Raw genomic sequence first — 15083 nt, forward strand, 5'->3', positions numbered from 1 at the left:
ATAGAGAGAACGCAACATATGTAGATTGTAACTTTTCAGAAACAAATTATTCTAAATTACAAAGACACAGAAACTGAGATGTGGTTTGGAGGGTTTGATGTTTTTTAATTAGATGTAAAAGATGGGAGACAGTAAAAAAAATACATACATAGCGTACCAATATACATGCTACACCAATATACACTAATCTATATACACAATTTCATCTACTTCCAACAACTGATGCTTGAAGTCGAGCTACATTCATTTATTTTATGCTCACGTGAATTGAAAGTACCAGGTAAGATTAAGCAAATGTTTACTATTTTAGATTCATAACATTAATGTTCAAGTATTTTTTTATAACACCTCCTTGGTGGTTTTATTTATTTTTAGAAAACTATATGTCATACCAGATCAAATGCTCTGTATTATGATCCACAAGCCAAAGGCTGCCCACCCCTGCTCTGGAAGACTGGTGGGGCAATTCTGTGTTCAAACAATAATTATTAAAATCTAAAATTCAAGATGAATACAACAAGATTGATTTGAGATCTATGTACTGTACATTAAAGCAAGCATTGCTGACACAAGATGGCAGTAGTGACACAAAATGGAATGTTAAGAATTTTCAACCTACCACCGTTATTATTTCTTACAGGCTACACAATAACTAGACACATGCACACAAACACATCAGGCTTAATAAACACAGTGCCTCCAAATGTTCTAAAAAATATCTACTTGTACCCAAGGAGAATAATTTGTGCTTAAAATTAGGTGCCGCAAATTCTGGTGGTGGACCAGCTATTTGGCAGGTTTAACCATGTGACACAATAAGTGAACTGCACCTAAACACGAGGTGCGTAAACCCAGTCTCACTGTTCATTCAGGAGTTACTTCTCTAAGAGGAGCTCCATCTTGGGGTTCATGAAAGAAAAGCCAGCAAATGCCGACTGGTCCATGGAATCTATGAAGTTCTTGTCACTGTGGGACAGGCGAGGCTTCTCGCTCAGGAACTCCCGATCAAAGTTGCTGCAGTCGTTCGGTGCTCTCTGTAATCAGCATCAAATATCTCGCATGAACAAACAATACAACACATCTAAAATTATTTTTTTTTAAATCTGCAGCTGTCAGGAGGGTTTCTCAAATTGTGTGCGTGCCATACCACTTTGGGCTTGAAGGGTGGCTCCACTTCCCTGTTCTCCAAGGCCTGCCAGTCAATGGACTTGAAGAAGGAGTGCAAACGTATATTACCCAGAATTGTAAGCCTGCGTGTGGGATCTCTTTCAAATAACTGGAGGGAAACAAAATGAGACCATGTCTATGATTAAAAACAAAATGGAGGCTGAATACAGGATCTTCAATAAAGCTTCGGTAAGGAGGAAAGGCTGCTCTCGAATGTCTCGTCGTCGTAGTTGTGGTGGTACAGACCCGCTCCAGCAGCTCTTTGGCCTCCTTATTGATCCAGCGGGGATAGTGAGGTGTGTCCATGCGGATGGACTCAAACAACTCATCCTCATCATCTCCATGGAACGGCGATTGTCCCACGAGCATTTCGTACAGCAACACGCCGAAGGACCACCAGTCCACTGAGAAAGAGTATTTCTGGCCGAGCAAGATCTAGGAATAACCAAAACATGATTTTACACCTCCTCACAGGGAAAATACAGTTTGAAAGTTAAGACATAGCAAATATTTTTTTTGAAATAAAGAAAGAATGGTGAGAATTCTACCACCATTGCATTTTGGTATACATCATATCGATATCCCTGTGGGATCTGATGCACTCAGCCGCGTGTTTATGACAAGCATGTAAGGGCCAAGTCATACTATCCGCATCTGCCCCACACGCGGACCCTTCTGCGGTAGACATTTTTTCGTTCCCACTACTCTAATAAGACTGACATAAGGATGCTCAAACGCAAAACATTTGTTGTGTTCACAGTTGTGAGGTTGACGGTCCAGCCATCTTGTGTGGAGTTTGTATGTTCTCTTCAATGTTGATAATGAACGCCTTAAATTTTGGAGATTTTAAAAAATCCACGGATGTGTATTTGCTACATGTGCCAGTGGTTCTCGCATTAGTGCAGTGATCTTCTATACAATTTGAAGTCTTAAGGGAAATGATCTACATCTGTGCAGTTCCTGTATCTGGCTTCCTTCCTTGCGCAATTTGAACAGCAATAAAACGTCAACTACCAGTTACATACGCTGCCGTTTGAGCTGCACTCACAGGACAGCATCGAGAGCAAAGTACCTCGGGAGCTATGTAGTCAGGTGTACCGCAGAAAGTCGTGGCCCGGTTCTCTCCAAAAACGTTCTCCTTGCACATGCCAAAGTCGGCGATTTTGATGTGTCCCTCATGAGTCAGCATCACGTTGTCTAGCTTTAGATCTCTGCAAGAACAAAAACAAAGCAGCATTTTTTTTTTTTTTACATGTAAACAGATTGTCCTAACATGACCCTGGAACATCCTCGGTTGCACTTAATGCTTGAGAGTGAACATGCAAGTGAAGCATTGATGGTTTATCACCAAGTGTGAACAGAGATGTTCATTTTCACCTCACACTTGCAACTTGTTTCTGGTTACAAAATTATGCATTGTACTTAAAAATGACACACTTGGGTTAGCTTGCTGACCTGTAAATGATCCCTTTGGAATGCAAGAACTGAAGGCCGCAAATGATCTCAGAAGAGTAAAACCTGGAATGGAAAAGACGGAGGGGACAGACACATGTCAGCATTGTGGAAAAAGCGGGAAGTCGAACGCTGGCGTCTACAGCGGGGGGCCTCCTTTCAGTGTGTGCGTGAATTATTGAGGAGGACATTTGTATGGAGTAGTCGGCGGTCGAATAATGCTGCTTCACGTGAAAGCCTAGCGTGGCACTGAGCCGAAAAGAGTCGAGTGTCTCGAGCGATCCGCTTCGTTTGTCATCTGTGTCAGGTTCGATAGGTGACTGCGCAGAGAAGGGAAAAAAAAAAAAAAAAAAAAACAATGGCCAGACAGTCGGGCTTACCAATTAATTCAAATAAACATCTCAATGTAGTGGAATGTTGTTTTCAAATCGCAAAGGCTGCAAAAAAAAAAAAAAAAAAAAAGGAAGTGCTTAATTTGGGTCGGTTGGTGGGCTTTAATTTTTATTTTATTTATTTCTATAGGGTCTAGATCAGCTTAGTGCTTAAGAAGTAAATCTTTCAGAATTAACGCATGGTTCCTTCGCCTCCCAAAAACGTTTTTTTTTTTTACACTGCTTCAACCAAATTTTGCTGAAAAAAAAAATATGGCTCAGGAGTCTTAACTTGACGTGTGAGCAAAAGTTGAAAGTATTACGGTTTGAGTTTTTGGCGATGCCACCACAAAAGACTACTCGTGGCGGCAAAGAGGAAAAGCTGTACGATAACCACAGAAGTGGACGCAACGTGCGATGCCGGAAAGGATTTGGCTGCTCAGTACAATACAAGCAGCACAACAAAATAATAAATTACATCCCTTGACTTTTCCTTAACGACTAAATCAAGTCGTTAAACTTCAAATTGAAGTCCTCTTGTTTTACAACAGCCTTGAAGTGAAGTCCAACAACTGTTGACGTGAAGCTGCTTGTAAATCAATTTCATTTGCGCTGCATGAGGTTGCTTGTCCTCTACACTAACTAGGTCCTTTGGTTAGAACGGCGCCTTCTGCAGAGTGAGAGGCCACTTGAAACTCAGCGAGCAGTCCAGTCGCGGCCGAAAGAAAAATATTACATCAGCGAGTGGAGACGATACATTACACTCGGACGCGAAAGTTTGAGCACACGCTGAGCCTGATGCTTATTTACGTATTCTGAGTGCATATGATTTAATGGAAAGCAGATGAATGTATGCAGGCATAATACTTGTTACCATTGATGAGTTTGAGTTTGAGTTTTTCTTGCTTTTTTTTTTTTCGTGATGCCTACATTGACATGATTGCTTAGTTTTTATGTGTTTGACTTTTGTTCATACCGTACTTGCGTGATAATTACAATGATTAAAAATGCTACTTAAAACACAACCTGTACTGTTCATTTACGTTGTATGACAGCAACAGTTGGGAGTCCACAACAAACGAATTCACTTGACATTATTTTCCAGCGTGACAGAAGTGAAGGTGTTAGGACTTTGGAGGACTTAGTGTCGTCACAACACAATTATCATCAACCCCTGCTCGCAAAATATGGCCGGCATTGTAATTCTATGATCTGCTGTTCGTCGTAGATATTTTTACAGTGTTCTTTTGTGTTTATCCTCACGCACGAACATACACATTACCTGGGCAAACTTGCTCTGCCAAGGTAGATGTGTGTGGGTTTTTTTTTTTTTTTCCATCCTACGTTGTACAGGTAGTGCGGATGGAGTATCACTTAGTGTGCCACTGTTGTGTGTTCAAGACCTACTTAGCTTTAAGCTCTGTCTTTGTCAATGAGCATTTTAGAAAGGTCAGTTGGCTGGTTCAGTTTCAGACTCCCCCCCCCCCCCACTTTGTCACCATTGTGCCAGCGCCATTATAAGTTTGCTGAAGAGAACGCCACGGCGGCGAGGAGAGAGAGGTGGGTGGTGGTAACGGATAGCTCCGACAAACAGTATACAGGCGCTGAGGCGCGCTCAGCCCCTTACAAGGTCATTGTGCTCGTGAGCACCAACCGAAGGACGCCAGCCAAGCCTCAGCCCACCAGGATACAGTCAAGTCAAAGTTTAAAACAAAAGAAAAAAAAAAAAGAAAAAGTCCCATAAAGCATGGGAGACAAAGGTAGGTGTACATACAGAATAAACACAGCTCTATTTGACTAGTGTCTGCTTTCCATTCGATCTTTCATTGTGTGTGTGGCGTGTGTGTGCGTTCGTGCGTGCGTGCCGACTAATGAAAAAGGAGTTTGGTTTCTTTTTCTTACGTGGCTCTGACAAGATCAAATCGTCCTTTTTCCTGAATATGAAACATGAGGTCTCCTCCATTCAAATACTCCATCACAAAGAACAGATGCTCCTGTCGTCAAAAAAAAAAAGATCTTTTAGTATTCGTCACTTAGCAATGATGACACGGTTCGGGTGCAGGGAAGCTTACCTTCGTCTGGAAGGTGGAATAAAGGTGTGTGAGGAAAGGGTTATCCCAGGCTAAAGCTAAGACTCTCTTCTCCACCATCGTGCACTCCACGTCGTCATCCATCAGCACCACGTCTTTCTTCAGGGCCTTCACGGCAAAGTACTCCTCCCGACCTTTCAGTTCTGCCAAGAGAACCTGACACAGAGACGATGCTTAATTATTATTCCAGCCCAATTTTACAAGCGCGCGTAAACGTTACAATCCACCGTCAAAATTGTATGAGGTCTCCAGTGCGAGGGGAGCGCATTAACGGTGTTAAAACTGTTGTTTACCTTGCCGAAGCTGCCTTTCCCCAGGACCTTGTGGAAGACAAAGTCGTCCACGTTAATGCGAGTGAGGTGTGTCAGACGAGTCTGAGGCCGCGGGCCCGAGCCATCCCATATTCTGCTATAATGGGTTGACTCTAAAAAAAAAAAAGAAAAAAAAAAAAGAAAAGAAAAACAAAAACATATTCACGCACAGAGACGCCACAGTGTATTATTACTCCAAACGGAATATCGTATAGCAAGTACTCGTGACATTTTCGGACACGCAAACACTCACTGACCATTGATATCCAGTTCAGAAAGCTTATTAACTTCATCGTAGATTCCGATATCAGAGAGGTTTTGATCAAGGTTCGGATCAGAGCGGCGGGTGAAGGATTTCTGATTGGCAAAAAGAAGAAAGACATTAAAATGACACATTTTGCAATGCAACCATACAAAAATATAGCGTATGTTATAAAGGACGGGTCAATTTGACATTAAGGCAGTTTAAAAGTCAACCAAATGTTTGGAGCTCTGTGAGACTTGAGCTGTCGGGATTAGACTAAGTTTCACTGCTTATGTAGAATTGACAGCGAGTCGTCTGTCACATTTGAAAAGACTGCAAGCGAGTTTGCGTGCTCTAATGGCTATAGCACTCTATTGATTTTGCAGAGTCAACTATACATGTAATGTATATGATTATATATGTAGAGTGTCCTGAAATAATGATGTTTGTTTTTACAGTGCGTCATGCTCTCGGATTTAGACTTCTAACCCTTCCCCATAGAAGCATTTAGACGTTAGATCTGCAGCAACTCACCTGGCTGACTTGTGTAAGCGCTTCCGCTAGTAGTTTCTGGTTGATGCCGCAAAGGTTGGCCACTTTATGATGACACTTGTGGTGAACGTTCATGGAACAATCTTCAAACACAGCAAAGTGGCTCACAAAAATAATTCCGGTTCAAAATGATGGGGGGGGGGGGGGGTCGCGGTGGTGTGCGTCTGTGTTGTACCTTCACACTTCAGGCCCTGTTTGACAAGACCCCACAGCATACTCCCACAGTGGTCGCAGAAGGTGGGACTCATGTAGTTGTGGCTCTTGAAGCGATGCGGCATATCGATGTTGAAGCGCTCCTTCTGGAACTGCGGCAACAAACGGGATTCGTCTTCTCCATGAGTGAGCCGGGCCAGAGGAATGCTCAGGAGCGGTCTGACAGCTTTGCAAATCCGCCTCATCATTTTAGCTCCTTTCTGAACGCCCCTGTAGAGCCCAAACTGTTTCTTCCACATTTAGGTATGCCTGTGGCGTGTCATCGAACCTATTCCCCGTCTTGCGCTCTCCACTGTGCGGCTAGGTGTGCTTGATTGTTTCCATTTGGCTTCTTATCGATCTCACTTGGTCTTTGAACATCTTTATCCTCGGATATTGATGACCCTACAAGTTATGGACCCTGCCTTCCTCAACTCTGACCCGACAACCCACATAATTCAATATGAACACACTTGCTCATTCCCTTTCAGACATTTACGCACCCAAAAGAAGTGGGAAAATGTTGATTGGGCTCTATTATCGACTGCAGAAAGATGTGTTACGTACCACGGTATCCCGACTGTTTGCGGCAGTGCCAGTGCATCTGCCGATGATTTTGTCGATGCATTTCTTGTGGATGGCTGCGTTGCATTCTGATAAGAAGAGAATCATTATTTGTCATGAAACAGTGACAAAGTGCATGTTGATAAATAAGGTCATCTTCTGATTTTAAATCAGTGTTTCTTAAACTGTGTTGCACGCCCCCACGAGTGTGGTGGAATTACAGGAATGTCAAGGATTTCTTGCAGTTTTGGGTTTTTTTGTCCTCTCACAATCGGCATTCCATGACGTGCATAAGCCCTTATACGTCCACATTACACATACACGGCAGCTATCAATGCTACAAGCATCACATCAGCTGGGGGGGTGAACATTTTTTTTTCTCTTCCAAATGAAGGGATGTCAAAAAAAGCTTTGAAAACACTTAAGTCACCGCAAATATCAAGGGACTGTAAAATGTTCACTTACGTCTGCATTTGTAGCCTTGCTTGTTGAGTCCCCTGTGAGAGGTAAAGAAAAACAACTGTAATCTTTTTTTCTTGAAAACAACACCAATTTAAATTTTTTTTTTTGCTGATTTGATTCTTCGTTTGAGATAATGAGCAGCTTTCGTACGCCGGTGATCATTTGTGTAACCGTGTTTCCTTTTTGCCGCAACTTCCTGCTGAGCGAGACCAAAAAGAGTTTCAAAACTATTTTGTCCCTTGCCGGTGTCAGTGGACTGAGAAGCAATCGACTTGGTTTCAAAGTTTCCCTTTAATTCCCCTGAAGGTTTGTTTATAGCACCAGAAAGTAGGCTGAACTAACCAGACAAAATCTCGGCACACAGAGCAGAATGTGGGCTGCCTGAAGAAGGTGGCGATGAACTCGTGGTTCTTGATGAAGTGGATCTTTGCCTGCTTGATTGCACCTCGTCGACGGTTGAGGGTGGGGGCCTCTTCTTCTTTTGCAGCTTGTTTGCTCTCTGTCAGGGACAAAGTTCATTTCGCAGGCATGTCGCCTTGATCGTAATCGATGACTCGAATCTCTTAATTTCTTGGACAGGTTTGATTATGTCATTGTTTTCCTATAAAAGAGTGATCAACATTTGATAACGCTCAAGTTAGCAGTGAAAAAAAAAAAGCATTCACCCACTTTTCTCTGTTGCTCTGAAAACCTATTTTCTCAATCAGCCACTTGTAAAGTCCAGAGGTGTCTCTCATGAGCACATGCAAGCCTCGCTGTATCATTTGAGAGCTTTCTGGTCTTCCTATTTCTTCCTTTTGTAACACTCAGTACAGAGTTACAACACAAAAAAAAAAACCCATGACAAAAAGTAGTGCATATTGTGTGGAGCAAAAATTCAATTGTGAGTCACTCGTTGTGTTCACGGTTCTTCAGCACTTTGGAAGTTGATAGCCTGCTTTGATTAAACTCTACTTCTAAGAGAAGAAATAAAAGAATACAAACCACTGATATTATTGCAAGTTAAATATGAACTCAACATGCAAAAATCAGGGTCAACGGTGATATAGCGGTATAGTCAGCTGACTTCGGTGAAAGCAGTGTGGCTTCACTTCCCTTTCAGTGATGGTGTCAATGTGAGCGTGACCGGCTGTCTGTCTCGATATGTGCCCTGCGACTGACTGGGTTACACGGTCTTACTGTATTTACCTTTTTCCCCCCCAAAGTCAGATGGGATAGGCTCCAGCTTCCCATGGCACGCAACAGGATTAGCGGTATCAAAAACAAATGGATGGATGAAACTATAAGAGTACTTTCACGAAGTGCAGGTGCAGTTTACGGCGCGTTAGTCACGAGTTTAGGGTCCTGAAATATTGTTTCATGATACATTTACAAGCCAAAACAAACAGAAACTAAGATAAGAAAACAAAATCATAATCATCATAATACTAATTATCATTATTATTGACAGCAACGTAAGTGTCTCTGTTAAATAACTAAATGAAACGAAAGTATGTCAGTACTGACAGCACATTGGAATTTGCTTGGAGGCGAAATTGCCCTGAGGTGTGAAAATGAGTGTGAACGGTTGTTTGTGCACTGCGATTAGCTGGCAAGCAGTCCAGGGTGTATCCTGCCTCTTGCCCAAACTCAACTCGGATAGGTTGCCTGCTACCCTTGTGAGTGCTATCAAAAAAATGCATGGATATTAAGACTGTGATTTTTTTTTGTTGTTTTTTTTTTTACCAGACTCCAACCCCTCTAGAAAGTACTGCACTGCCATCATCACTTTCCCAGAAGGCTGAAGATCCACCTGAACACACAAACCCGCACGTAAAAAGAAAGCTTTTGCAGAAGCTTAGTACACGGAACCAACTGAGGTGTTCTACCCAGAATTCAGCACGCCCGTTGGCTTTCTTGCAGCGTTCGGCAAGCACGGACACGCCGACCGTGACCTCAGCCAGGGGCTCCTCGGCCGTCTTCATCAGGAGCACTTCAACCACACGGCCCTCGTAGATGTGTGCGTCAAAACTGGACTTCCAGGCTGGATACATGGTGGGTTTCCGCTGAACTAGAGTCTTACCACGTTCTGGGGGGGAAAAAAGAAGGAAGGATGCTAAAAAGAGCTTTTGTAGTAAGAGTAAAGTAGTTGGTGAGGGTAAAGCATTGACATCTTCAAGTGAATGATTTTCCTCACCTGTTGTCAAGGCCTCCTTCATCTTGATTGCACAAAAAGGGGGGTCCGCCGGAGGGGGCAGGGCACCCAGGTCGAACGAGTTGAAGGCAATCCTCAAGAATGGAGGCATGGTGAAAAGTCCCCAAAGTCAGCTGCGGCCAAAAACAGATGATCAATGGAGCGTTACCCAAGGGACTCTATACGCACACCAATTACTCGCCACTTCCCTGACTGGTCACTCCCAACCAAGGTGAGCCGTGGCCCCGCCCCCTGATGTGCCATGAGAAATAAATCAGGGGTGATGCCATAACATTTCCAACTTGACTTCATTTATTACGAAGAAGGCGTTAGATGTGTCGCCCCCTGTTGCCTTCCGTACATCGGAACGGTGAAGGCTTCTCGCGAGTATATCAGCTCAGCGTGTTGAACTGAACACGGTGTAAGTACGACCCATGTGTGAGTAACTCGAGAAGAAATAATCATGATTTCAGTTTTCACACTCTTTGTGACATTTTGTGGTGAGATGTGAGCTTTTTCAAATGGGTGCCTTTTGCTCAATGAGGGTTGGGAAACAAATTCCACGACGTTCGAGGCGTTTGTCATTGGAGTCTCCACTGTAATGGTTCACGCTAATGACTTTTGATCGATTATAATCGATGAAATCAAAATCAACACCTTAAAAAAAAAAAAAGGACGGAACTCAAATGCATCCTTTATAGAGGGAAACTATGCTAGCAGTGAAAATGATAATTGTCAGCAAACAAACAGCCCGTCAATGTATGCGCACGTTTCAGAACTGACGGGGGTGAGTACAATACAAGTCGATGCAGCTTTATCATGAGCTGCAGCACGGCTTTTGTGTGCACTCTAATGTCAAATATGCCATCGTTCTTGACTTCTACGTCTTCACGCACACACTTCTGTTTTCTGTCAAAGGGAGGAGCTGCAAAGATGGAGGACATGCCTGCCGCGACAAAGCGAGCCTCTACATGTCCCGACTCCAAAACAAGCATTCGGCGCGCCACAGGAAGCTCGGCAATTCCTCAACCCGAAACCGCCCACACTGGGACCAGCAGAGTAAAGCACAGAAAGGCGAACAGGGAAGAAAATCAGTAATCAGAAAGGCAAGTGTGTGGGCTTGTGTGTGTTTGGGGTGGGGAGGGTGGTGGGTGGAAAGTCAGTCATGAACTGTGGCTACAGTTTTTTTTTTTTTTAATATAATCAATACATGCACTGTGCTATGTGACAGAGGGTAGTCCAGATTGATTTGTCCAGCATGCACATTTTTGATTTGTCCCCCCCGGATTAAATTTAGAAGGTGTGCGCCTTTCTCTGAAAGCACATGCCCTCACCAGCTTCCCACCATTCTGCGCCTCCTTCCAATCATGTCTTCACTGAATGACACAAACGTGTGGTTGCTGGCAAGGACGCTTTCTTCATCATTGCACAGACAATCTTAGCCAACAGGTTTTACAGTAACAACAAAAAGAACAGCTGTGACCAGTAGAAGAACAGTGCAAATGCATTCATGGAGCATTTAGGCTCGTGGGTTTGAGAACCCATTTAGGCAATGGGTTCTCAAACACAAGTACCGCCGACAAAAATACTCCCAAGTACCCCCGCCGCACTGCTTTGCAAAGAAATTTTGAACACGTTGAAAATTCGATGGCAACAAAGAAAAAAAAAATGTTTGCGACCATTAAAACAGTTTGCGAGTGTCTGGCCTCTGCAACCTTGAACGAACAGTCGCTATGTTCCCTCGTAAGCCTTTACCCATCAGTGAGATATTACCTTAAAACGTAAGTCAATGTGAAGAACAACACGTGAAACACAATAAAATAAATCCGAAATTGTCACACATGGATGATGGAGGAGCAACAAAAAAAAAACCACATCTGGTAAACAGAGCATCTTTGAACATACTGTTACCTGTGTTGCGTTAACGCTTCCCAGTGCATCATGGTGGGGGAAATCTTTTTTGGGGCACACTCTGAGAGTACAGTCAAGTGAGCAGCAACAGCATCTCAAAGCCGACTCGACTCCAACCGTTCTTTCAGAACCGAGTGTATACATCCTCTGAAGGTGATTGGCTGTCAAACAGAATTCATGCATGCAACGTTGTAGAGCGGATCCGGAAACGTGCTGGTTTTACTCAAACAGCGTCTGCAGTCCCATTTGGGATGCAAAAGAGGGAAAGCTCATGAAAGGGAGGCCAGCAAATCTGCAGGAAATGCTCCCTCCATGTCCAAAGTCCCAAAAGTGAAAAAATTAGGAGTTTCGAGGGAGGATGTATGGTTCAAACTAATATACTGTATGTCCATACATATCCATAAACAGCATGTGCTTGTCTCAACTGCTCCGTGACACAAAAAAGGTGGGGGACCACTGCTTTAAGGGAGGATTTATAGTTTTTAGCCTCACTTCACTAATCCCACACTTGCCGTATTGTTATTGTGTGGGGCCCCGGAGGCTTAATAAAGAATTTAACAGTCCACTGTAGTGCACTTGTCCGGGTCACGCTCTTTCCACATACAAACACGATGCATATTTTACAGGAGTGACTAATAAACAGCTTAAAGCAAGCACATTTAGCTTAGTTTTTGCTGAACTGAATGCCGAAAAAAAGGCCAATTTTGTTGATTTTCATCGCTGTTGTAAAGTTAAACAAACTACTACTGGACAAAAAGTTTGGAAAAAGTCAAGGTTTCAATAAACGCTAATGCTGGCTGTCATCCATAATAAACCCTCTCTCTTTTTTCTTTTTTTTTAAGAGGACTTTTAAGCAGGGCACAATATGATTGGCTGCTTGCAGGGTTGAGTAAACGGGCCGCCTCTTTGAAGTTAATTTCCTCCGATGAACTATTTTTTTCTACTTCTCAGCGCTTAACGGGGGAGGAGGAGAGGGGAAGCAGGACGAGATGCTGCAAACACAGAAGACTTTTTGCATTATCCTAAAAAAATGTAGTGCATTACACTACAGTATTTTTTAAATGATCTTAAACGACAATTATAGATTGAAATTTGATGTGCCTCGAATTACAAACAATTCTGCTTACAAACAGCCATTGTGTTTGTACCTTGGGGACCTTTGTATTCATCTGTCGGATAAGAGTCTGTTTAGGGGTGTGGCCTAATGAGTGATGTCATGAAACTGGAGTGCTCCTTGCAAGTGTGCTCGTTTTGTATTGGTGTGTTTCAGAGTTGCCCGTCACTACAGTACACCAGTTAGTCTCAACGTGTGTGCCGCGGCACGTTATTGTGCCCGTCCAGCTCTTCGGGTGCGCTGTGGGGAATGATCAAATTTCACTGAACTGGTCAGAAATATATTTATTTCCAACAAATAATGTACAGTGTTCCCTCGCTACACCGCGCGCGGTTCAGTTATTGTGGCTTCACTCTGTCGTGGAGTTTTCATTTGTGATCATAAACTTCATACTGTATTTATTGTGCTTCTACCTCTTTATTTTGCGGGTTTTCTTGCTATTTATCTTTGTTCGCCGTTGAACCAGTCCTATTTTTTGTTTTATAAAAACCAAGACCGAGGCGCTTGTTGCCTCCAAAATCCCGGTTCCCTTATCATGGGCGTGTTTCGGAAATACACACTGAGCGCACTACTTAACTCAGACCGTTCAGAAACTCAGAACGCCGTTCAAATGTGCCATTTGGTTATTCAGAGTCCCCCCCAAAAATGGGGTATTGGAGCCCGATGCATCACGCAGGAGGAAAGTAAACAGTTGAAGCATGAGCTGGTTATAGGCTGCGTTGAGGAATTGACGTGAGCAGAGCACGCTCTGCAGCCCACAGCATACAAGGAAGACGAAAGGTCTACTTGAAAGTTTTTCTTTTTCTTGACTTAAACAGAATTCCACGTGGCATTGTCGGCAAAGTTACAATCCTGGTGGGTTAAAGCGTCTTTTGCCGCAGTAAACCCTTGCTATGGAAATCAAAATATAGTTCCCAGGATTACTGTTCTTCTTCTTCATTTTCTTAATGGAGGATGAAGAAGAAGAACTTCCCGCCAGAAGTCCAAGGGTTTACAGCGCTGGTATTTATTCTTCATGAAGTGCAACAAAATAAGTACTTATAAGTGTGGAAACTATGTGTGTGTGTGTGTGGGGGGGGGGGTGATCCCTTAATAGAGACGTGAATCAAACTATATCCTATTTTGCGGGAATTCACTTAACGTAGGAGCTCGTGGAACGAAACACCCGCAACAAGGGAAGAATCTTTTTTTCCATCTATCTATGCCAGTGACATAGTAGAGGGACAGACAGAACAAAAAAAAAATATCTTGTATCCGATAGCAGAAAGTATATAATTGACATGTATAACCACTTTTTGTGACATTATTGTTTGGTGGTGTGCGGTGAGATTTAACTTAAAATATGTGCTTTAGTTGGGAATCACTGCTGTCTAAGTCATTGGCATAGAGTCTCGCCGTGAATAAAGTGGTTTGGAAATACTGTTTTAATGTACAATTTTTAAGCATGTCATAAAGAAGATGCTTCAAAGCATTAATCTGGACTGTTACTTTTGTTCCCTCTAACACAGAAACATTGGGTGTTGCAAGCATTACCACTACTTTATAATAAGTGAGCGGAATGCAAAGCAACTCAATTGCATCTGACGAAGCAGGTCCATAAAAAACAGTACATCATAATTAAATGGAGAACACGGTTATTTTTTAAGACGACACATGGCAAAAGTTGGCGGCCGGTTTGTTCGGTTTGTTTGGCGAAGTACTTTTTTTTTCCGTACTCTACCCGGTTGAGTCAAAGACGATGTGACAGCTCACATATTCCACCGCATCCACGGGGCTTACTTTGCAAGTAAGTCTGTGAATAAACTAAGGCCGGGGCAACTATAACTTTCATGCATCGACGCATGGCGTCGCCGCTCAGGCATCGGTCATGTGTGAAGCTAGCTAACATCAGACCTTTCGCAGAGTTTAAATGAGTGACAAATGAAGACGTGCCACTAAAGTCTCCATGAGGGACGTTTTCCACACACACAAACACACACACGTTACACAAGCCCGAAAAGCGACAAAAAAAACCCAAAAGCGACAAACAAAAGGTCGTCAAGAATTGGCTCACCTCGTCCAGCAAACTGTCCGTTGTACCTTCACCGACTCACGGAGCAAAGTTGTTCTCTCGTTTCTTTCGAGTCGCCTCCTTTTTTTTCCACTCGGTGATACACTCGATTGAGGAAGTGTGGCGCGGCGCGAGCGCGCTCCCGACGCCCTCCCGCACCATAGTGACGTCTACCTGACACACGCACGTGTGCGCGGGCGCGCGCTCCAACTAGTTGGAGCGTGCACGGTTGACTATTTTTTTTTTCTGATAAGGAATACAGTAAACTGGATTTAACACAATGAAATAAAAAAGTTTGTGTTTTGTATTGCATCATCTTGTTTCTTTTTAATCTGCAGTAAAGTATTGATATTCAATTAGTATTAGTAGTCAATTAGTGGTCTTAACAGTGATAGTTGAAGTAGTAGTAGTAGGAGTAATACTCGTAGTA

The 15083-nt window shown here is 43.1% G+C and overlaps 1 protein-coding gene across 2 annotated transcripts; it reads right to left on the reverse strand.

Annotated features, from left to right (window-relative positions):
• Positions 1-81: 81 nt before the first annotated feature.
• prkcda (protein kinase C, delta a) lies at positions 82-14791 on the reverse strand. 2 transcript variants are annotated; one of them, XM_019881043.1, is made up of 18 exons: positions 14657-14791; positions 9582-9712; positions 9274-9473; positions 9131-9197; positions 7748-7904; positions 7409-7440; positions 6947-7032; positions 6363-6492; positions 6170-6270; positions 5649-5748; positions 5374-5504; positions 5063-5236; positions 4893-4984; positions 2623-2685; positions 2240-2378; positions 1414-1602; positions 1148-1276; positions 82-1034 (listed from the first exon to the last, which is right to left on the reverse strand). In XM_019881043.1, exons 2-18 carry the CDS (start codon positions 9688-9690, stop codon positions 876-878), a joined length of 2058 nt encoding a protein of 685 aa, XP_019736602.1. In that variant the 5' UTR covers positions 9691-9712; positions 14657-14791; the 3' UTR covers positions 82-875. The 2 variants fall into 2 exon arrangements, with proteins under 2 accessions (XP_019736602.1, XP_019736601.1); XM_019881042.1 differs by having other exon boundaries at positions 9274-9500.
• Between the last annotated feature and the right edge of the window lie 292 nt (positions 14792-15083).

The sequence above is a fragment of the Hippocampus comes genome, unplaced genomic scaffold (genome assembly GCF_001891065.2).
Source record: "Hippocampus comes isolate QL1 unplaced genomic scaffold, H_comes_QL1_v1.1 scaffold68, whole genome shotgun sequence".
Classification (NCBI taxonomy): domain Eukaryota; kingdom Metazoa; phylum Chordata; class Actinopteri; order Syngnathiformes; family Syngnathidae; genus Hippocampus; species Hippocampus comes.

Excerpts from the sequence above, each read along its gene's own strand:
- prkcda (XM_019881042.1), bottom strand. The coding sequence starts at position 9,690 with ATGCCTCCATTCTTGAGGATTGCCTTCAACTCGTTCGACCTGGGTGCC. Across the intron at positions 7,033-7,408 it reads GCAAGGCTACAAATGCAGAC|AATGCAACGCAGCCATCCAC; the intron begins GTAAGTGAACAT and ends TCTTCTTATCAG. Across the intron at positions 1,603-2,239 it reads CTGACTACATAGCTCCCGAG|ATCTTGCTCGGCCAGAAATA; the intron begins GTACTTTGCTCT and ends GGTTATTCCTAG.